Source organism: Nycticebus coucang, chromosome 6, assembly GCF_027406575.1.
Source record: "Nycticebus coucang isolate mNycCou1 chromosome 6, mNycCou1.pri, whole genome shotgun sequence".
NCBI lineage: Eukaryota > Metazoa > Chordata > Mammalia > Primates > Lorisidae > Nycticebus > Nycticebus coucang.
This window is the reverse complement of record NC_069785.1, coordinates 66681468-66704602: the sequence shown is the minus strand read 5'-3', so window position 1 is coordinate 66704602 and position 23135 is coordinate 66681468. Positions and strand designations below refer to the sequence as shown.

General features: G+C 40.2%; 1 protein-coding gene and 1 pseudogene across 3 annotated transcripts in view; both read left to right on the top strand.

The window, feature by feature from the left end:
- The window catches only part of CSNK1G1 (casein kinase 1 gamma 1), a 224844-nt gene that overhangs the window by 138948 nt on the left and 62761 nt on the right, over nucleotides 1-23135 (top strand). For all 3 annotated transcript variants that reach the window (XR_008380748.1, XM_053595049.1, XM_053595048.1), the window contains exons 5-6: nucleotides 18950-19101; nucleotides 20355-20589. Coding sequence is in view for 2 of the 3 variants with exons in the window: in XM_053595049.1 (XP_053451024.1) it covers nucleotides 18950-19101; nucleotides 20355-20589 (387 nt within the window). In the remaining variant the exon portion in view is untranslated. The remainder of the gene's footprint in view (nucleotides 1-18949; nucleotides 19102-20354; nucleotides 20590-23135) is intronic.
- Nucleotides 4881-5528, top strand: LOC128588316 (signal recognition particle 14 kDa protein-like; annotated as a pseudogene).

Below are 23135 nucleotides of genomic sequence, written 5' to 3'. Positions count from 1 at the left end.
TTCATGTGAAATTCCTACCTTCTGCAAGTAGGAACTATGTGTCATTCTCATCCCCAGTGCAGATCTTTGGGCCTAACAGGCGTAAAAGGCCAGATAGTAAATATTTTAGGCTTTGTGGGCCAACTGTCTCTGAGGCAGGTACTCACTGTTGCCCTTGTGCCACAGAAGAAGCTATAGGTGATATGTAAGTAAATGAGTTGCTAGAGATTTATTTGGACACAATCACGTTGAGGCAGTAGACATAATCTTGTCAACTTTTGCCTTGGCTGTACTCTGAACAACTACAGTTCAACAAAGATAGCTCTTTCTGTCTGCTACTCTGCTACCTAAATCAGGGAATAACTTTAGAGAAGGTATTTGCAATTCTCTATGTACAGCTTGCCTGAAGGGAAAAAAGAAATGCACTTAAAAAAGTTAGGGGCTTCTCCACTAATGGAGAGGGACCTGTCTTGAAGAAATATATTCTCTTCTCCTTGTATTTTGTTTACCTTTGCTCTGCAATAAATGTATGCAATCATGGTGGGGGCAGTAATTTGGAAATTCAAGAAAAAACTAATATCACTGAAAGTTTAGGAAAAATATAGGCCAAAGGCAGTGGCTCATGCCTGTAATGCTAGCACTGTGGGAAGCCGAGGCAGGAGGATCCCTAGAGGTTAGGAGTTCCAGACCAGCCTGAGCAAGAGTGAGACCCTGTCTCTACAAAAAAAAAAATAGAAAAAATAGCTGGGTATGGTGGTGCATGCCTATTAGTCCCAGCTACTTGGGAGACTGAGAGAGTAGGATTGCTCGAGCCCAGGAGTTTGAGGTTGCAGTGAGCTATGATGGTGCTACTGCACTCTAGCTGGGGCAACAGAGCAAGACTTTGTCTCAAAAATAAAAAAGGAAATATTGGCCAGACATGGTGGCTCACGTCTGTAATCCTAGCACTCTCAGAGGCCAAGCAAGGCAGGTAGATTGGCTGAGCTCAGGAGTTTGAGACCAGCCTGAACAAGAGTGAAACCCTGTCTCTAAAGATAGCTGGGTATTGTCTGTAGTTCCAGCTACTTAGAAGGCTGAGACCGGAAGATCATTTAAGCCCAGGAGTTTGAGGTGGCTGTGAGCTATGACGTTACAGCACTCTACTGAAAGCAACGAAATGAGACTCTGTCTCAAAAAATTAAAAAAATATATATATATACACACACACACACAATTGGATAATTGAGTTCATGAACTCATCTTGGAGAAAGTGCCACATACCTCATTGCAGAATATCACTGCGGTCACCTTCGAAGTACTCCCCTTAGGAAGCTATGCATTAACCCCAGTGCCTAGTCCACCCTTTAAAACAATTTGGGAACTCATTTTCTGGAATGGCCATCAGAGCTGTCATTATTACCCTTGATGTCCTGAATATTATCGAAATGCCCTCCTTTCAATATTTCCTTTATTTTCCGGTAAAGAAAATAATCATTGAGGGATAGATCATGAGGTTTTACCATGTTTTCTTTTGAACAGAGTCTCATTATGTCACCCTCAGTAGAGTGCTGTGGCATTACAGCTCACAGCAACCTCCAGCTTTTGGGCTTAAGCAATTCTCTTGCCTCAGACTCCCAAGTAGCAGGGACTACAGGCGCCCAACACCATGCCCAGCTATTTTTTGGTTGCAGTTGTCATTATTGTTTATCGCCCTGGGCCAGGTTTGAACCTGGGTTTGAACCTCAGTGTATATGGCTGGCACCCTAACCACTGAGCTATGGGCGCCGAGCCAGTTTTCACAATGTTTTCATCTGTACTGCTTGTTACTGGCTTCCCCTGACCTCTCTTCATCAGTGACATTTTCTCCCCCCTCAGAAAAACATTTAACCCATTTGTACTGCTGTTTTCCTTATGGCATTATCCCTATAAACATGAACTACCATGTCCCTGATTTCACTTTCACTCTTGCCAGGGTGTTTCTTTGTTTGTTTCATTTTTTTTTTTTTTTTTTTTTTTTTTGAGACAGAGTCTCATTTTGTGGCTCTCAGTAGAGAGCCATAGTGTCACAGCTCACAGCAACCTCAAACTGTTGGGTTTAAGCGATTCTTTTGCCTCAGCCTCCCCCAGTAGCTGGGACTACAGGAACCTGCCACAATGCCTGGCTATTTTGTGTTGTTGTTGTTGTTGTTGTTGTCATCATTGATGTTTAGCAGGCCCAGGCCAGGTTTGAACCCACTAGCCCTAGTGCATGTGGCCAGTGCCCTAACCACTGAATTATGGGCACTGAGCCACTCTTGCCAGGTTTAGCAAGATATTTAATGTTTGTTGCTCTAATTCAACCTTAGACACTTTTAAAATGGCCCATAAAAACATGCAACAACAATAATGAACACCACTCTGCAAGATACTGCCACATGTCAACATGAACACAGCTGTAAGACATTGATATACCAAGGTTATAAAAACCTTTACTGAGTTGTTTTTACGGTATAGCCAATGTAAGTGCACAGTGCCAAGTTCATGAACTTAATTGTCAGATTGTGTGTGTAAATGTGTAAATGAAAGATTTAATTTTTCCACACATAGGTACTGTGGCCATATGTATTTAGTCTTTTTTTTTTTTTTTTTAAACAGAGTCTTACTTTGTCACCCTCACAGCAACCTCAAACTCTTGGGCTTAAGAGATTCTCTTGCCTCAGCCTCCCAAGTAGCTAGGACTACAGATGCCTGCCACAGCACCTGGCTATTTTGTTGTTGTTGTTGTTTAGCTGGCCCAGGCTGGGTTCCAACCCACCAGCTCTGCTGGTGCATGTGGCCGGCACCCTTACCCCTGAGCTATGTGCGCCAAGCCTATTTAGTCTTTTTTTTTTTTTTTTTTGCAGTTTTTGGCCGGGGCTGGGTTTGAACCTGCCACCTCTGGTATATGGAGCCGGTGCCCCACTCCTTTGAGCCACAGGCGCTGCCCCCTATTTAGCCCTTTTAATGCATGTATTTTTTTTTTTTTTTGAGACAGTCTCACTATGTCGCCCTCAGTAAAGTGCTGTGGCGTCACAGCTCATAGCAACCTCGAATTCTTGTGCGTAAATGATTCTCTTAACCTCAGCTTCCCAAGTAGATGGGACTACAGGCGCCCACCACAGTGCCTGGCTATTTTTTGTTGCACTTGTCGTTGTTTAGCTGCCCTGGGCTGGGTTTGAACCCGCCAGCCTCAGTGTGTGTGGCTGGTGCTGTAACCACTGTGCTTCGGGCACGAGCCTGTGCATGTATTTTTCTGTTGAAATTTTTCTGATATAAAGGTTAGATGAGGATTTGTTTGTTTATTTGAGACAGGGTCTCACATTGCCATCCTGGGTAGAGTGCCATGGTGTGATAGCTCACAGCAATCAAACTCTTAGGCTTAAGTGATCCTCTTGCCTCAGCCTCCAGAGTAGGTGGGACTATAGGCGCCCACCACAGCACCTGCTATTTTTAGAGACAGAGTTGCAGTCTTGCTCAAGCTGGTCTTGAACTTGTGCCCTCAAGCGATTGGTCCACTTTGGCTTCCCAGCATGTTAGTATTATAGGAATGAGCCACGATGCCTGGCCAAGGATAACAGTTCTTAATAGTTCTAAGGAAACCGGCTGTTAAATACAATGAAGTCACATGTGAGGTTATGACCTAAAATTTGCACATTAGGTGAAAATACTCAGAATCAAAGTTAGCCTTGAAAAATCCTTTAGATTGCCCATAGAGGATAATCTAATTGGATGATCACGTTCAGTGAATATATACTGTACAGTATGGATATGTTATATATACAGCAGTGCAAATTTTATATGTGTACACATGTATGTGTGTGGATATATATATATAAAAAATTAGGTCTGTACATCTACAAAAGAATTTTTGGGCCGGGCGCGGTGGCTCACGCCTGTAATCCCAGCACTGTGAGAGGCTGAGGAGGGAGAATCGCTTGAGCTCAGGAGTTCGAGACTCACCTGAGCGACAGTGAGACCCCGACTCATGAAAAAAATGGAAAAACCCAGCCGGGCGCCGCCACGAGTGCCTGTAATCCCAGCGGCTTCCGGAGGCTGAGGCAGCGGGGTGGCCGCAGCCCAAGTCTGAGGTTGTAGTGAGCTACCAGGCCCACTGCACTCTGCTCAGGGGCATAGAGTGGGACCCTGTCTCAACAACAAAAAAAAAATTTTGGTAGTTTTTTAATTGTCACAAAATTTTTTTCTCAAGTATGTATCATTTTATTTCATTAGGTAAATTTGGCTCCTATACCACTGTACTTTATGTTCTTCATCCATTTTACTAATTTTTAATGAAAAGCTTGACTTAAGTTATTTCTAGTATCATGTTAGCTGTTTACCACTAAATTCTCTGAAAGCAAAGTCTATATCTTATTTTCCCTCTTTAAAGCATCTAGTTCAGTACCTTGCACATAGTGAGTGTCTAGGAAATGTTGGTTTAAGAAGAGGTAGATGAAGCCTACGCAAGAGTGAGATCTCATCTCTACAAAAAATAGAAAAATTAACCAGGTATGTACCTGTAGTCTCAGCTACTCGGGAGGCTGAGGTAGGAAGATTGCTTGAGGTTGCAGCAAGGCGTGATGACACCACTGCACTCTAGCCTAGGCAATAGAGTAAGACTGTTATTACAAAGAAAAATAAGGCCAGGCCCCGTGGCTCATGCCTGTGATCCTAGCACTCTGGGAGGGTGAGGTGAGTGGATTGCTTGAGCTCATGAGACCAGCCTGAGCAAAAAGTGAGACCCCTGTCTCTACTAAAAATAGAAAAACTGAGGCAAGAAGATCGCTTGAGCCCCAGTTAGAGTTGCTGTAAGCTATGACGCCACGGCACTCTACCCTGGTGACAGAGTGAAACTGTCTCAAAAAACAAACCAACAATCAAAGGAGATAGTTGATCAGTTGCTTATAAGACTTAGGTGTGTCAAGATCGGACTGGACCAAGTCGAACCGTGAACGCTGTGATGGTGCTCCTGGAGAGCAAGCAGTTCCTGACAGACCTGACCAGGCTGTTCCCAGAAGTGCAGGTCATCAGGCAGCGTGTACATCACCTTGAAAAAGTATGATGTTCAAACTAAAGCCCTTCCAAAGAAAGGTTCTGTGGAGGGCTTCGATCCCGCAGACAAGTGTCTGTTTGAGAGCTACAGATGGGAAAAAGAAGATCAGCACTGTGGTGAGCTCTAAAGAAGTGAAAAAGTTTCAGATGGCTTATTCAAACCTGTTGAGAGCTAACATGGATGGGCTGAAGAAGCGGGACAAAAAGAGCAAGAGTAAGAAGAGCAAAGCAGCACAGTGAAGGACACTGAGTGTCCTGCTTTCACCAACTAACCGCTGAATTGCTATTTTTCCTTTGTTTTTTACTTTTGGCTACAAAGCTAGGTTTCTGATTCCCCTACACTAATTGCTTTCATGTGAAATTAGGGTCATTTTGTAGAAAGGGCTTGCAGTGTTAACAGTGTAGTTGTGGTGAGAAGTCATTTATTTTAGATTTAACTAATTGGTCTGAGCTGCATGATCGTATATTCCTGGATTATAGATTAAAAGTCTGAGTAATCATCTGTGTGAAGAGCAATGTATCATTAAACATGTTGCTTTATCAAAAAAAAAAAAAAAAAAAGACTTACGTGTGTCTTAGTCAACACTTTTTTCCCCCCTTTTTCTTTCACATTTCTTTTAGACAAAAGGATTTCTCTATATTGCTCAGGTTGGACTCAAACTGCTGGGCTGAAGTGATCCTCCTGCCTTAGCTTACCAAATGGCTGGGATTACAGGTGTGGGCTACCCTATCCAGCAACACTGTTTTAATTGCAAAGAATAGAACCTGCTCAAATTAGCTTAAACTCAAAAGGAAGACCAAAGGACATGTCATGGAACCAAGGAAGGAAACATACAGACCTCACATGGGATTAGAACATAGCACTTGGGTAATCTCTGAAGACCAAGACAATTACTTTTTGTTGCTGGCTTTCTGTACAACTCCATTTGACTCCCCTACTTGGGATGGTAAAGTCTCTTGCCTCAGCTTGTATTCACCTGCATCATTTTTTCCACATTACAGCCTTCTCTTCTCCTTATGTTTTGTAGGAAATAGGCTCTTGTACAATCTTTGTCCTCAATAAGTTATCAGCAGAGATTGATTGGAGCCCCTCTGTCACAACTGCAAGTTCCTAAGAATGAGACTGGGTGACCCAGATTGCGTTACTTTTCTAGTCCTGGTCCAGGTAGCTTATTCAAAGAGTACACAATCACATGGGTCTCATCACTGAACAGAGTACAGTGTCTCTAAGAATGGGTCTTAAGAACTGGGAGAAAATAGTTAACAGTATGATAAGAGAATGGTGAGTAGCTGTCTGGTATCCTGGCATAGGGCAATGAGTACTCCCGGAAAGACAACGGCCCTTTTCACAATAAGCTGTACTTAGCAACTCTTGGTGGAAAACAATCATTTTAGGAGATAAACCTGCTTTGGGCCTTTGCTAACATGCAAGCCAGGGGAGGGAAGCCACGCCTGTAGTCCCAGCTACTTGTGGTAAGGCAGGAGAATAGCTTGAGCCCAGGAGTTTGTGTCTGCAATTAGCTATCATTGGGCCACTGCACTGTAGCCTGGGTAACAGAGTGAGATCCTGTGTCTTAAAAAAATAAATAAAACAAGAGAGGCAGCTCCTTTAATACTTTGAGGGGATTGAGATTTAAAGCTATTATCTGCCAAACTTTGCCCCTCTGTGGACCTGGTCCTTTCTGTGTGAGTAACCTATTTGAAATAAGTAAATAGTAAGGCAGTGTCAGAAGCCTCTTATTAAAAACAAAATGTTATAGTAATATCCATTGGTAAAGAGAGAGAGGGGTATTTGAAAATATCTGAATCTTTGAATATACTTTGCAGAAGGAGCAGCACCAGTGTCAACAGTGGTTCCTTTTCGGGAACAGAACCTAAATATAAGTGTGCCTGAGTTGGGTGAGTCAGCAGTAAGAACCTGAAATCAGTATGTGAAAAGCAGTTCTGTCATAGTGTACAGAACAAACTTTAGACAAGGAAGAGTGAAGTGGTCACCTTTGCCTTTGAGAGGGGTAAGGGGAGGGGAGAGAGATTCTAAATACACCTACATTGTCAGGAAACATTTTTAAAGGTTATTTAAATGCTTCCGTTGATGTTGCATCTTAGGTCTATGGCTGATGTTTAATTCTGTGTGGAAAAAAATAGAAAGGGTGGTTTTATTCACTGGGCTTGGAAAGATATAATTCGTATCCTCAGTGCTAATAATTGCTAGTCTTTAATGGAACTAAAATAGTGATACTATAAACTCCCATCTATTCTTCTACCAATGATACTTCCTGACCTTAACCTTTATTAACTAGCTATGCTAGTTTGAAAAATAAAATACTGGCATTTCTGGGACATTTCTCATATTAGGGCTAACAGTGTACCCTGCCACATAGTGAAATATAAGGAGAAGAAAATTCATTTGCTGTAAAAGACTTGGCTTATCTATTAGAGCCAAATCCATGTGGCTCTTTGCCCCTTAAAACTCTCCAATAGCTCTAAGTCACATGAAACATATAGAGTAATTATCTTTAATTACATAAATAAAATTTTATAGCTTCTATCTGTCTTTATGAAAGAAAAACATTTCTATTTTAAACATTTTGGACCAATAATTTTTTTTAATTGCAAATAGAGCATCATGAGTTTATTATAGAAATTGTTTGGCCTGCATACACCTCACAGTAACAGAGAGTGCTAACAGCTTTTCAGCGCATTGTTTGGCAAAGTGCAGAACTGCTAGAGGTATTTGCTCAGTGTGAAGACAGAATTTGTTACTTGATTTTATCTTTTTTTAAGGGATATTATGAAAAAACACATGGTAAGGTTCCAAAAATAGACCCAAATAGTTTATATATAAGTGAACCATGCTGGAGAATTGTGATTAGTTCAGAAAACAAGTATAGAATTTACGAAGGCAGAGGTTTGGAGAAGGTCAATCACTAAAGCCTGGTTAGTGAATGTTTGCTTATAAATAAACATAGACCCTAAAGTTTCTGTTGCCATTTTTCCCCTTTAATTCTACGTCATGCTTGACTTTTTTGTCTTTACTCACCTCTCTTACAATGTACCTACATGTTTCTTTTCCTTGCATATACAGCCATTCCTCAGGCACTGAGTAGCTACTGTCTTTAGAGAATGCTTGTTTAAGAAGGTCAAAGACAGGGGAAGTTTCTGTCCAAAATAAGGGCTAGAGTAAACCCTAGTCCTAGAAAAATTAGCTAGGCATTGTGGTGTGAACTATTATTATGGCACTCTAGCCTGGGGCAACAGAGTGAGACTGTCTCAAAAAACAAAAATGAAGTTGCAGTGCAGTGTTGTTAATCATGTGCCTTTGGGCGGCTCCTGTGGCTCAAAGGTGTAGGGTGCTGGCTCCATATGCCAGAGGTGGTGGGTTCAAACCCAGCCCCGGCCAAAACTGCAAAAAAAAAAAAAATTAAAAAAAAAAAATCATGTGCCTTTATGGTTATGAATACTTTTTATTCATGTATTTTGGTGTAGCTTTTGATTTGCTGCTGTGTTCAACTGTTTAGTGTATGTGTGTATTCACTTTAATAATTTCAAAAAGTAATGCCAAAAATGGCCCATGTTCCAGACCAGAGACTGGAATTGAAAAGCCTTGAAAACTGCCAAGAGATGGACATGTGATGGTAACATGAAAAGATAGTATTCATGGAGTCTATATAAAAATAATGGGATTAGGTGTGGTGGTGTGCTCTTCAGAAAGCTTAAGGTGGGAGGTTTCTTTGAGCCCAGGAGTTTCTTTTTTTTTTTTTTTTTTTTTGTAGAGACAGAGTTTCACTTTATGGCCCTCGGTAGAGTGCCATGGCATCATACAGCTCACAGCAACCTCCAACTCCTGGGCTTAAGCAATTCTCTTGCCTCAGCCTCCCGAGTAGCTGGGACTACAGGAGCCCAGGAGTTTCGAGGCTACAATGAGCTATGATTCGGCTCCTGCACTCCAACCTGGGCAACTGAATGAGGCTGTCTCTAAAAATGATGATGGTGATGATAATAACAGGAACCAAGAAGAATGAGTAGAACAGATCAAGCTGCCTGTGAGAAACAGTGAAGGGATTATACCATATATCCTGAAAAGATGACAAAGAATTGCTAGAAAAAGTAAAATGTTAGCCAAAAGGGCAGGACACATGGTTTGGAAGAGGTAAGATGGGGAGCATGGAGAATAACTAGCAACTACACAAATGAAAAAAGAACATTAGAGTCAGAATGCAAGCAGATTGGTGTAGTAGGGAAGAGGGCACTCAGTCGGAATTGAGAGATCTGGTAATATACATTTGGGAACCCTGTTACCTGGGAAAATTCATATACTATTTCACAGGGTTCCTATTTTACCTGTAAAATGGGATTATTAGTACTTTCCCCTTAATTCAGGTGAAGTGGGAAAGGGTTACTTATGTAAAGAAAAGATTACATAATTGTAAGTTAGACAGTACCAAAATAAAGAATTCGTTATAAATAGGGAGGAGAAAAGGTTAGGGAAAAGTCATCAGCTTTTTTTCCCATATAAGATGACTAAGATGACTAATTTTGTTGGTCATTTAATGTATTTGGATGGGCAGGTGCTGTTTTGAGAGAGGGAAAGATGTTTGTGTATAGTTTTCAGTACTATTAAGTACAGTTGTTTACCTACATAGTTGTTTACCTAGAGCAAGATAAACTGTAGATACCATATACAACCATCATGGAAGAAAATACACAGAAGAAAATCAATGTAGAAATATTGCAACACTGAATTACTTGGAGTCTTCTTACTTGTGAATGCCCAACAGAACTATTTTTAAAAATTCCCATGAAATTTAAGAACTCAGAAAAATCAATTGTATTATCATTCTGTGTACATTTAAAATCTGATGAATTGGTTTTATTTTGTGTGGTTAGCATTTTAAGGAAAACATCAGGCATTCCAAATAGAAAACTCAAGCACATTGCATTGAGTTGTGTTTATTTGTTCACTTAGTACTTATTTCACTGATATCTACCAGAGGTTTGGACCAGTGCTAGATTCTGACGTTCAGACATGGTTAAATACATGTAATTACTGCCTTCAAATAGCCTTCAGTTAATGGGGGAATATAGACACGTGGGCAAAGAAAGTATAGTGAGAGAAGAACAGAAGGGGATCACTATACTATGCTTACTAGAATTTTCTTAAGTTTGAGATGTAATTTTTCAAGTTTTCTTTTCTTTTTTTTTGAGACAGAGTCTTACTTTGTTGCCCTCGGTAGAGTGCTGTAGCATCATAGCTCACAGCAACTTCAAACTCCTGGGCTCAAGCGATTCTCTTGTCTCAGCCTCCAAGTAGCTGGAACTACAGGTGCCTACCACAACACCCAACTATTTTTTTGGAGACAGGAGCCGCACACTTGCTCAGGCTGGTCTCAAACCTGTTAGCTCAGGCAATCCACCTGCCTCGGCCTCCCAGAGTGCTAGGATTACAGACCTGAGCCATTGCACTCGGCCTCTTTTCTTAGCTTTTGAGGTACCTTTTGAACTTCAGTAGCTATTCCTTCTTTGGTTTGTTTGTGACAGAGTTTCACTTTGTCATCCTTCAGTAGAGTGCTGTAGCATCACAGCTCACAGCAACATCAAACTTTCTTTTTTTTTTTTTTTTTTGCAGTTTTTGGCCAGGGCTGGGTTTGAACCCGCCACCCACGGCATATGGAGCCAGTGCCCTACTCCTTGAGCCACAGGCGCCACCTGCAACCTCAAACTCTTGGGCTTAAGCAATTCTCTTGCCTCAGCTTCCCAAGTAGCTGGGACTACAGGCGCCCACCACAATGCCTGCATATTTTTTTGGTCACAGTTGTCATTGTTGTTTAGCTGGCCGGGGCCAGGTTCGAACCCACCAGCCTCAGTGCATGTGGCCAGTGCTGTAACCACTGTGCTATGGGCACCCAGCCTATTCCTTTTTGTAACTTAATCACAGGAACTAAAATACTGAGGAACATGGAAAAATTACACACTGGGTTTTTTATCCCATTAATTTACCAACTGAGTAAAGTCAATCTGTTAGTAACTCAGCTCAGCCGAGTTAGTCTCTTTGGAAAAACTAAGTACCCCTCTTCTGTTACCCTTCCCTTGCCCTCAATACACACCATACTTTTAATAAAAGTGTGTATCTTGGCCAGGCACAGTGGCTCACACCTGTAATCCTAGCAGTCTAGGAGGCCAAGGTGAGTGGATTGCCTAAGCTCAAGACCAGCCTGAGCCAGAGCGAGACCTCATCTCTAAAAATAGCCAGACATTGTGATGGGCCCCTGTAGACTCCCCCCCCAGGAGGCTGAGGCGAGAGGATCACTTGAGCCCAAGACTTTGAGGTTGCTGTGAGTTATAATACCATGGCACTCTACCAAGGGCGACAAAGTGAAACTTTATCTGTGTGTATCTTATCTGCTGGCTGCTACAGAAGAAATTATCCTATCTTGGGCTTTCTTTCCCTTCTTCTTTGGATAAATAAGATTTTGAGCCTGCTTTGAGGCTCAAGGATTTAGTAATTGTGTATATGTTGTGATAAAGTAGCTATAAAAACTCAATTTCTGTGGCTAAAAAAAGTGATTATTCCTCTGCTTTTGCCTTTCCTCACATCTCTTCCCCAACCATGCAAATTTGAGTTGTATTAACAGTGTATGTCCGGCAATATTCAGTTCCCAAGAGGCCTGTGAACAAGATGATTATAAAACAGTTTTCATTATAGGATGGACAAAGTAATCCTGATTCCTTAATTCTGAATCTTGTCTTTTGTTGTTGTTATTAAAGCAGCATTTTGGACAGATTCATATGTTGAACTGGTTTCATGTTATAAAGAGGCATTTTTCAGCGTCAGAGAAATAAGAGGGATTCTACTCGTTCTTTGTCTAAAAGAAATCCTATGTATTTTCTTATATCTTTGTAATAATGCATTGTTTTTATAGATTTATTCTCTGAGTTTTAAAGGCTGTGCTGTTTTTTTACCCCTCTCACTATTTCCTATGGAGCATCATCTTATTTATCTGCCTATTCTTTCTGCTTTCTTGTTAAGTGTATATGTTTAATTGTCCTATTTATTTCCCTAATAATCATTCCCCAAGTGTTAGTAATCCTCTGCTCATAAACATCGTATTCTGACATTTAATAGTTGTGTTAGAAATAGCTACCATTAGTGACACTGAAAAGAGAGCTTAATTTTGTAGAAAAACCATCCTATTTTCTTTAAATTTTTTTCTTTCTCTTTTTTTAATTGAGACAGAGTGTCACTTTATTGCCCTCAGTACTGTGGCATCATAGCTCACAGCAACCTCAAACTCTTGGGCTCAAGCAATTCTCGTGCCTCAGCCTCCCAAGTAGCTGGGACTATAGGCGCCTACCACAACGCACAGCTATTTTTTTTTTTTAGTAGTCCCAGGGTGGATTTGAAACCACTAGCCCTGGCAGCCCTGGTGCATGTGGCCGGCGCCCTACCCACTGAGCTACGGGCACCGCCTCTTTAAAATATTTTTTAAAAAACTATATAAACGGGCAGCGCCTGTGGCTCAGCAGGTAGGGCGCCGGTCCCATGTGCCGGAGGTGGCGGGTTCAAACCCAGCCCCGGCCAAATTAAAAAAAAAAAAAAAAACTATATAAACAAAGCAGAAGAAGGTACTTGCCAAGGTGGTTATGTCCTTCAAGGTTTTCTCTAGTCTAACTTTAGAAAATAGTCATACCAGGGTGGCGCCTGTGGCTCAGTCGGTAGGGTGCCGGCCCCATATACCGAGGGTGGCAGGTTCAAGCCCTGCCCGGCCAAACTGCAACCAAAAAATAGCCATAGCGGGCGCCTGTGGTCCCAGCTACTCGGGAGGCTGAGGCAGGAGAGTCGCTTGAGCCCAGGGGTTGGAGGTTGCTGTGAGCTGTGTGAGGCCATGGCATTCTACTGAGGGCCATAAAGTGAGACTCTGTCTCTACAAAAAAAAAAAAAAAAAAGAAAGAAAATAGTCATACCAACATATTCTTATTTTTTACATTGACATATAAAATAGATATAATTTTTTAAATCCAGATATTAATGTAGATATGGGACTTATTTGAATTTGCTTTACAATTGGGTAATTTAGTTTTTAAAAAAGAACAAAGGCTAATTATTAGGCAATAATATGATCAAATTACCAAAAGCCTCAAGGTGGTTCTACTTCAGTTCTCAAACAGATATGCATTTAAAAATATCTCTTCTTAGAGTAGTTTCTGTTCATAATGCATTATTGACTCTTTTCAGATAGCAGCTTAGACTATAAAGAAGCCATTATCTTTGATTTGGTGTGTTTAACCCAAGTTATTATAAATTTATGACAGACTGGAAATTAGCTGTAGTGTTGTACACCTCACTTTCCTGTTCTATGCAATGAGATATATGTATATGTTAGCCAAAAATCCCACAGTGTTTATAAGAAAATGCTATGGTTGGATGGAAAGGCTTAGTACTCATGGAAAATGTGTAAGAGTTACATGTCTGTTGTATATATAACCTTGCAGTTTGGTTTTATAAGAGATTTAATAGCCGGGCGTTGTGGCAGGCACCTGTAGTCCCAGCTACTTGGGAGGCTAAGGTATGAGAATCGCTTAAGCCCAAGATTTGGAGGTTGCTGTGAGCTGTGACATCACGGCACTCTACCCAGGGCGACAGCTTGAGACTCTGTCTCAAACAAAAGAAAAAGAGGGCCATGCCTGTGGCTCAGTGAGTAGAGTGCCAGCCCCATATGCCGAGGGTGGCGCGTTCAAACCCAGCCCCCGCCAAACTGCAACAAAAAAATAGTCAGGTGTTGTGGCGGGCGCCTGTAGTCCCAGCTGCTTGAGAGGCTGAGGCAAGAGAATCGCTTAAGCCCAAGAGTTAGAAGTTGCTGTGAGCCGTGTGAAGTCATGGCACTCTACCCGAGGATGGTACAGTGAGACTGTCTCTACAAAAAAAGAGAGAGAGAGAGAGAGATTTAACTTGTGGTTAAAGGAAATCTTTTATCAGAAATCCTTTGAAAAAGGAAACTTCCTTAGCTTCTGTGTGGTTCACCAATTTAGGAGGGAGTGACCTCACTAGAGTAATATTTCTAGAGCAGATGAGAGATTATACAACTACCTTAGTTTCTTTTTTTTTTTTTTTTTTTTTTTTGAGACAGAGCCTCAAGCTGTCACCCTGGGTAGAGTGCAGTGGTATCACAGCTCACAGCAACCTCCAACTCCTGGGCTTAAGTGATTCTCTTGCCTCAGCCTCCCAAGTAGCTGGGACTTACAGGCACCCACCACATTGCCCGGCTGTTTTTTTGGTTGTAGTTGTCATTGTTATTTTGTAGGCCCAGGCTGGATTCGAACCCACCAGCTCTGGTGTATGTGGCTGGTGCCTTAGCCACTTGAGCTACAGGTGCCAAGCCATCTGCCTTATTTTCTAAGAGAAATAGATCAAAGAATCCAGAGAAAACTTACCTTCCCCAACTCTCCCACCCCATTCCTTTTCCTCATAATTATTTACTGGAAGTACCTTTTTAACCACAGATACAACTTATGTGGCATTTAAGGATCTGCCTTTACCCTCAGTATTATTAAAGTATTTTACAGCATAATATTGATAATATAAAAAAAAAACAAAACTTTTTTTTTAGAGACGCAGTCTCTTTCTGGCTCAGGCTGGTCTTGAATTCCTGAGTTCAAGCCATCCACCTGCCTCGGCCTCCTAGAGTGCTGGGATTACAGGCATGAGTCACTGTGCCTGGCCCTAATTAAAAATTTCTTAAGCACTAGATTAGAGATAGATGTACAAAAGAAGAGTAAAATATGCAGTATTTTCATTTAAATGAAACCTATGTAATAAACCATTACTATTTAATAATCTTTGACCAAACAGACATTCTTTTTTTTTTTTTTTTTTTTTTGTAGAGACAGAGTCTCACTTTATGGCCATCGGTAGAGTGCCGTGGCATCACACAGTTCACAGCAACCTCCAACTCCTGGGCTTAAGCGATTCTCTTGCCTCAGCCTCCCGAGTAGCTGGGACTACAGGCGCCCGCCACAACACCCGGCTATTTTTTGGTTGCAGTTTTGGCCGGGGCCGGGTTTGAACCCGCCACCCTCGGTATATGGGGCCGGCGCCTTACCAACTGAGCCACAGGCGCCGCCCTAGACAGACTTTCTTAATGGGCCCATGTCTGTGTCTTTTATGACCAGCACTGACCACTTTATAGCCAAACCAGGCACAGAACAGAATTTGTCCCCACATCTTTATTTACAGATAGTTCTAATAAATCACAACCACATTTTATAAAGAGACTCATACTCATGGCACATTTTCTATAATACTTCAGAAACTTTAAACAGACAAGTCTTTTAACTAGCCTTAAAATTATTTCCATAAAAGAGAATTGAATACGATTGTTTTGTTCTGAAAGAACTTCTGAAAGAGACTGGTTTGTCAGTGTTTTCTGAGTCCTCATGATATCTTAGTCATAAAACAAAGCAATACCCTTTATTTCTACTTTCTACATATAGTGTTGTCCAGCTGAGACCATATATCAGAATCTACTTATAGAACTATGTTTGCTTCTACTACTAGAAATTCTGATTTAGGGTATGAGGTAAAGTCAGTTTTTAAAAAATTTTAAAGTTTTAGAGATGTTTCTGATAGGCACATTTCCAGTTGAGTGCTACTACCAGCTTACATTTGAATGGGTATCACATATATTTTGTATACATGGAGGTGAGTTCCATTTATAATGGTTCTTTGGATTTATAAAAAGGAACCAAGAAAGTAGCTAGAAGGGAATTCTAGCCATAATAAGGATTTAGATTTTAAAAGGAACCAGTCTAAAACCTTACCTTTTACAGATTCATAAACTAACTCATAGAGGCTAAGGAATTTGACAGAGTTAGTAGCAGAAGCAAATACTAGATCCAAGATTCTGACTTTGGCTGTTTTTGCATTAGTATCTTGGACCTAGTTCCTTTCCCAGAAATGCAAAGCTACTTAATGGTCTAGAAGTTGTCCCGAGCATTGCAGAGCCTGCTGGGGTGTTGTGATGTCTCAGCCTACTTAGTAAAAACAATAACACATCAAGCAGGGGCTCTTCATTCTTTAAAGTTCCTAGGTAGAAGTTATTCGTGACATTGTAGTTAGAAATTACAGGCATTACTCTAAAGATTGTTTTGTGACTTATTTATAAACATGGAAATTTCTGGAGAAAGATAATCCAGATTTGGTACTGAAGATCGTGGAGAACAAGAAAATCACTTGTCTTATTTAATCTGATTCTTCATTATTGGCAGCAAGTTTAGGAAATTATGCCAATGGTATATTTCTAAGCAGGCCTGGCTTTTAGACTATACTTCAGTAAGAGTATATTATGCCCAGATATCCCATTCAACCACTTTAAAGAATAGTATATTTATTAATTAAGATTAGATTGGCTGTTGAAAAATTCAAATAACAGTAGCTCAAAGTAGGGATTGATTTCTCTTTTGTATAAAAAAAGAAAAGCCAGAGAGAAGGGAAGACCAACAGTGGCATGGTACTTCACAGCCATCAGGGCCTCAGGTTCTTCTCATTTTTGTTCATTCTAGTCTTGGTACTATCTTACGTCCTCAAGGTGTCTGATGATTCTAAATGGCTTCTAGACCTTCAAAGGATTGTACCTCCTCTTCTAGTCGGCTCCCTTGAAAGAACTTTTCTAGAACCACCAATCCATTGATTTCTGCTTCCACCTCACTGGTCTTTCCTGTTGTCATGGGAGGCTAGAATTATAACTAGGCAAGTTGTTATTTGCAACAATGAGAAGTTTTCTAAGAAGGGGAGAAGCCAGGTACTATGGCTCATAGTCCTAGCACTTTGGGAGGGGTGGGAGGATTGCTTGAGGACAGGAGTTCAAGACCAGTGTGGACAATAGAGAGGCCCCCCATCTCTACAAAAATTGAAGATAGCCAGGCATGGTGGGTGCCTGTAATCCCTACTCAGGAAGCTGAAGCAGGAGGATCACTTGAGCCTAGGTGTTTGAGGTTGCTGTGAGCTCTAATGATGCCAGTAGTGTAACCTGGGCAACAAAGTGAGGCCCTGTCCCACAAAATAAATAAATAAACAAATAAAAGAAAGAAGGGAAAAATGGACATTGAACAGGTTATAGATAGACTGCCACAACCTGCTTGGAGCCCGTAGCTCACTGGTTAGGGCAATGGCCACATACACTGGGGCTGGTGGGTTTGAACCCAGCCTGGGCCTGCTAAACAACAATGACAGCAACCACCAAAAAAACAAAATAGCTGGGCACTGTGGCGGGCACCTGTAAGTCCCAGCTACTTGGGAGGCTGAGGCTAGAGAATCGCTTACACCCAAGAGTTTGAGATTGCTGTAAGCTGTCACACCATGACACTCTACTGAGGGTGACATAGTGAGACTCTGTCTCAAAAAAAAAAGAAAGGAAAAAAAAGAATATAAACTCTATATTAGGAATCTCACATTTTAGAGACATAAAAAACTTACTTGGACATAAATTTAAAAGATTCCCAAACTTCACTTACCATGTGTCTGATTAATAAAAACAGCATATCTCTAGAATAGAGTGTTCTGCCTTGGATTTCTCAGCAGGACTCACTGATAACAGCTATTTGGTTTTGAATACTTTAAAAAAACAGTTCTTAAAAGCAACAGGGAAAAAAGATACTTTATATTAGATCCCTTGTTTTTTTGAAGATAGGAAGAGTCAAAACACAAAAAACAATTCAATGGCTATTTACTGAGCTAGCAGAAACAATGTATACTGTATATTAGATGATACAAGTGAGGAATGAACTATTTAAAGCAAATACTCAAGTTGTTTAATATTTATGTGTAGTAAAATAGTCTAATGTGGTACATGAAATAGTCAAACATACACACATCATAGCAATGAATTGCACTGATCTATATATACAAAATCTGCCCTGGAGAGAAAGATGTACTAGATGTCCATCACCTCTGCCTATCTCTCACCCATAACAAATTAAAAGGGACTAGGAAGATGGAGACAGTTTTACTATCTGAAAAACTTAAAGGCAGAAACAGACAGTAATCCACAACATATACAACTGTAGACTATGATTTACATAAATGTGGAAATGTTTATAATTACAAAAATGTTCTGTAGTTTCGATAATACACAGTATTATCTGGGTATTAACTGTCATGGTAACAATTACATATTTACTGAATATATCACATTTACAATGCTCTTTGTAGAGGAAATTCATTCAAAATTTACCACTTAGATGAGAAAGTGTACATTTTGGCTTCTTAATAGCTATGAATTTCAAATCTAGGGAAAATCCAGTCTTGTATTTTTTTCCTGCCCTTCATAATTACTTATCAGCAATAAAAAAACTAATTGTTGACTTTCCTTCAGCTGATAGTAAATAGAAAACTACAGAGTTCTCTCCGTGTGAGAAGAATGTCAGTTGTGCTGGCCTATAGCCAGCTTGTGCTGTCTGTGACCTCGCCCCTTCAATCAAAGTCTTCCATGGGGCAGTAGTTGCTAAGAGCTTTTGAGGTTTTGTCCGTAAGCATATGGAGTGCTAATAAAACCAAATAATGCAACAAGGTCGGTTAGCCTGGCCTTTGACCCCAGTCAGCCATCCTTTGAACCTTTTATGATATAGTACTTCTACAATCCTTGGGGAAGAATAGTTTATACTCTGCTCTAATGATGGATCAGGGACCATTCTCTGTCTTATATAGCAGTGGAAATGCCTTTGACATCATACTATTAAATCTGCTTATTCAAACATACTATGCAATGACTTAGCCTTTTCCACCCATTATTAGTGAAGATGAGCTCAAGTTTCCAATAGGAAACTTAAAGAAAGAAATTAGAAATCTCACAAAATCTTACTCAATGCTAATGCAATTGTCTCATAGTTTTGTGTCTTCCATTCTGTACCCTGTTTTACCCTCTGATTTCAGGTGAAGGTCTCCCACAGGTGTATTACTTTGGACCATGTGGGAAATACAATGCCATGGTTCTGGAGCTCCTTGGCCCTAGCTTGGAGGACTTATTTGACCTCTGTGACCGAACATTTACTTTGAAGACGGTGTTAATGATAGCCATCCAGTTGGTAAGTTGGAGTGGCCATTCTGGGAGAGAACGGACTGGTCCTCTAGACACATCCTTGTGGGCTTTTTGTTGATTTGCAGATGTGACACCTAGTGAACTAGTGCTCATAGGCTTGATGGGCCTTCTTGGAAGCTGACTGGGATAAAAGGAGTTAATTCAGAAAAGTCATTCTACACCTACAATTTGCTTTATTTTAAGAATTTGCACCTTCAAGCAGTACTCTGCCTTTAACTAAAGTAGAAGCATACAATTTAGGGAGAAAGCATGATTAGATACAGTTGTATAAATGCAAATAATTTCTTTGATGTTTCATTTGTAGGTTTTAAACATATAGCTGTAAAGTTTTGTCATGTCATCCCTCTCCTTTCACTGTTCCATCCAAGAAAGGACTGGAGATATAACCCATAGCACTTTCACTCAGATTTAAAAATTGTATGACCAAGAATTTGCCTTAATTCTCTGGCCTCCATTTTTCACAGACTGGTAGAGTGGAAGGGGTGGCTCTTGCAGCTTCTACCAAATTACACATCAGTACTAGTTTAAGGAACATTTGCAACAGTTACTTTGAGAAATTTGTCAAGCCCTCTTGAAAGATGCAAATGTATCTTTATTAGTTTCAAAAGGTGATAGTCTGCCACTGTCTGGCAAATATTTGGAAAAGTCTGAGCTTTCATTTTTCTACTTTCTATAAGTAGAGAAGCTTTAAAAATAATTAATAAAATGTGAAATAATTTTATGATTATTATTTTGGGTCATGTTTCCTTTAACATAAAACTATATTCCTATCTCTATGCTAACTAGCTATGTGATGTTAAGCTAATATTAAGTTCTCTAGGCCTCACTTTTCTTTTTTCTATAACAGCAAGAGCTGGATTAGGGCATTCTGTCCAACTGAGGATAGGAAGATACAGATAGGAGGTGAATGTATTAGTGGCACCTGCCTCAAAAGCCACCAGGTCTTTTATTCTACCTTGGAATACTTGCTTTCTCCTAAATGCTCATTTTCTGAAGTAAAATTAATTTTACTGAACTGTATTATCCTCCTTTTCCTAATCTTGATATTTGTTAGATGTGTATTTGTAATGAAAAATATTTTTTGGTTTACAAGTCACTGAAATGACTCTGGGTGATAAAGAAGAGATGAGTTTTATTTGTTACTTCAGTAATTAAAACCTTGGGCTAATAAAAAAAAGTTTTGCTATACTTTCCCAATATACTTCTTCAGACGACTTCTATTATTTTTTTCTCTTTCAGCTTTCTCGAATGGAATATGTGCACTCAAAGAACCTCATTTACCGAGATGTCAAGCCAGAAAACTTCCTGATTGGCCGACAAGGCAATAAGAAAGAGCATGTTATACACATTATAGACTTTGGACTGGCCAAGGAATATATTGATCCTGAAACCAAAAAACACATACCTTATAGGGAGCACAAAAGTTTAACTGGAACTGCAAGATATATGTCTATCAACACGCATCTTGGCAAAGGTGTGTTTATTTTCTGCTCCCTGAAGGGAACGGGTCCTTAGAACAGTCATTTATTCCAATAACACTTTTATTCTTACTCTGCATTACAACTTGTTATTCTTATTGCTTCATAATGCTAAGTGATTTTCATACTTGTGATATTGGGATGGGTAAGTCAATAACTTTTCTAAGTATCCTATTGATTATTTGTAGATTCTTAATACTTTATATGTTTCCAGATGCTTAGTTTCTGAGCAGTTTGAGTACTTGAATTATTGTAAAAAGGTGATAGCATTTAAATGAGTTTAGTAATGAATTTGGTATTTACTTAAATATGACCCATATGTGACAGTCCTAAAAAGGACATTAGGCTGGTGTCTGTTGGGGGGGAGGGTATATCACTAAAACTGGACTAAACATCTGTTCCCTTTGTGTAAACGATTCATAATTCTTGAAGGAAGAGCTGCTGTCTTATCCAATGAAAATATATTTGCTCTACCATGAGTCTAGTTATTTGGGTTGGACAATCAGTACAAGTTTTGCTAAAAGCTCTAATCAAGAAAAAAAGACCTTACTTATAAGAGGAGCTAGACAAAGAGGGAGTGTTTGCCAGAGAAGCGTAAGGAACAGTGGGATGCCCAGCAGGCAGAGCCCTTTGCCAGCTTCTCCAGAAATGCTTCCCCTTTTATCTGTTTTATATGTTGGGCTTCCATGGAAGAATCTTTCAAGAAAAGGTTACTAGGTGATTAAAAAAAAATGTTTCGAAATCGACATCCTAGAGAATAGACATGTAAACAATATCACATTCCATACTCCTAGACATAGCTAATTACATAAGATTTTTAAATATTAATGAACTGTTACACCCTAATAAGTATTTCAAAGACAAATGTAATACCTGCTTAATTGTCCTATTGAGTTAACTACACAGGTATTCACATGAGGGTTTTAGTGACAGCAAAGAGTAGAAGTGACATTACAACTTGAGTAGAAATTATGACATTATCAGGACTTTTTTTAGTAAACATCAGAAATTCTCACTTAACTGAATGTAATACTTCAAATTAGACTAAAAGGTCCTCTGCCACTTATTATTGGTATCACTTTGGACAGGTTATTTAATCTCACTGAAACTTTTAAGTACAATGAAGATAGTACTGCACAAGGGTGTTGAGGGTTGAATGGATAATATATATACAAGTACAACACGTAACATGTGTCTCTTGCACACTGCTCCCCTTCTTTCTTCATAATGACATGTAATCTTCCCTTTCACTTGGAATCATACTGTATCTTAAATAGTAAAGTCATAATTGGTTTAACTGACAAACACTAGAAATTGCTATTCTAATGCCTGCTTCCTGGATTCAGTAGTTTTCCTACTGATTTTTTTATTTTTGTCAGGAAAAACAAGAACACTGTGCCTGGTGTTTGTATGAGGTACAGTGCCACAGATGCCAACCCTTTTTTCTCTCTCACACATTAGAAGAATAAGAGTTGTCTTGGCCTACACATTAAACACACAAAACTAGCAAAAGCTGATTAGTAAAAAAAAAAAGGTCCCTGCAAATTTTTTGTTCTATCCAACAGCACAGATAAGCAAAAAAAAAGTCCTCACAAAATCAGCATGTGGTCCATGGGCCACTGATTGGATACCCCTGGGAAAAAGGTAAATGAAAGCTCATTGCTACCTGCCATCAATGTAGTTTGTGAAGTGCTTGGGGCATTCCAGAAGTTCTACAACTTGCTGTGATTCCAGATGGGGCAGGTGGATAGTGATACACAAGATGGACCAGTGTCACCCCAGTAGACTATTCAGCAGACATTTATTAAACACCTGTGCCACGCAAGAAGCATATTGAGGGCGGTGCCTGTGGCTCAGTCGGTAAGGCGCCGGCCCCATATACCAAGGGTGACGGGTTCAAACCCAGCCCCGGCCAAACTGCAACCAAAAAATAGCCGGGCATTGTGGCGGGCGCCTGTAGTCCCAGCTACTCGGGAGGGCCATAGAGTGAAACTCTGTCTTTACCAAAAAAAAAAAAAAAAAAAGAAGCATATTGAGAGCAATCATGGCAGGATGTACTCACTCAGCAGCAACTTGAAAATTTGCTACAAGTATCTGAATCAGAACAGTCTCAGTTTTGCAGCTATTATCGATGTGCTGGATGGGGAAATGGGGAATGCAGTGTGCATATTGTATCTAGTTGTCCATGCTGTGGACATTCTGGAAGATGACATGACCATCGGTGTGGGGAAGAAAAGGTCACACTGTTATTATAACTTTCACTCTTTATGAACCAGACTGATATTTCATGCAGGACATGGAGAAGGAATTGGCTCACTCCTATAATCCTAGGACCCTGACATAGGTGGATTGCTTGAGCTCAGGAATTCAAGACCAGTCTGGGCAAGATTGAAACCCCATCTCTACTAAAAATAGGAAAAGAAGTAGCCAGGCATGATGGTGTGCACTTTTAGTCCCAGCTACTTGGGAGGCTGAAACAGGAGGATCACTTGAGCCCAGGACTTGGAGGTTGCAGTGAGCTGTGGTGACACCATAGCAGTCT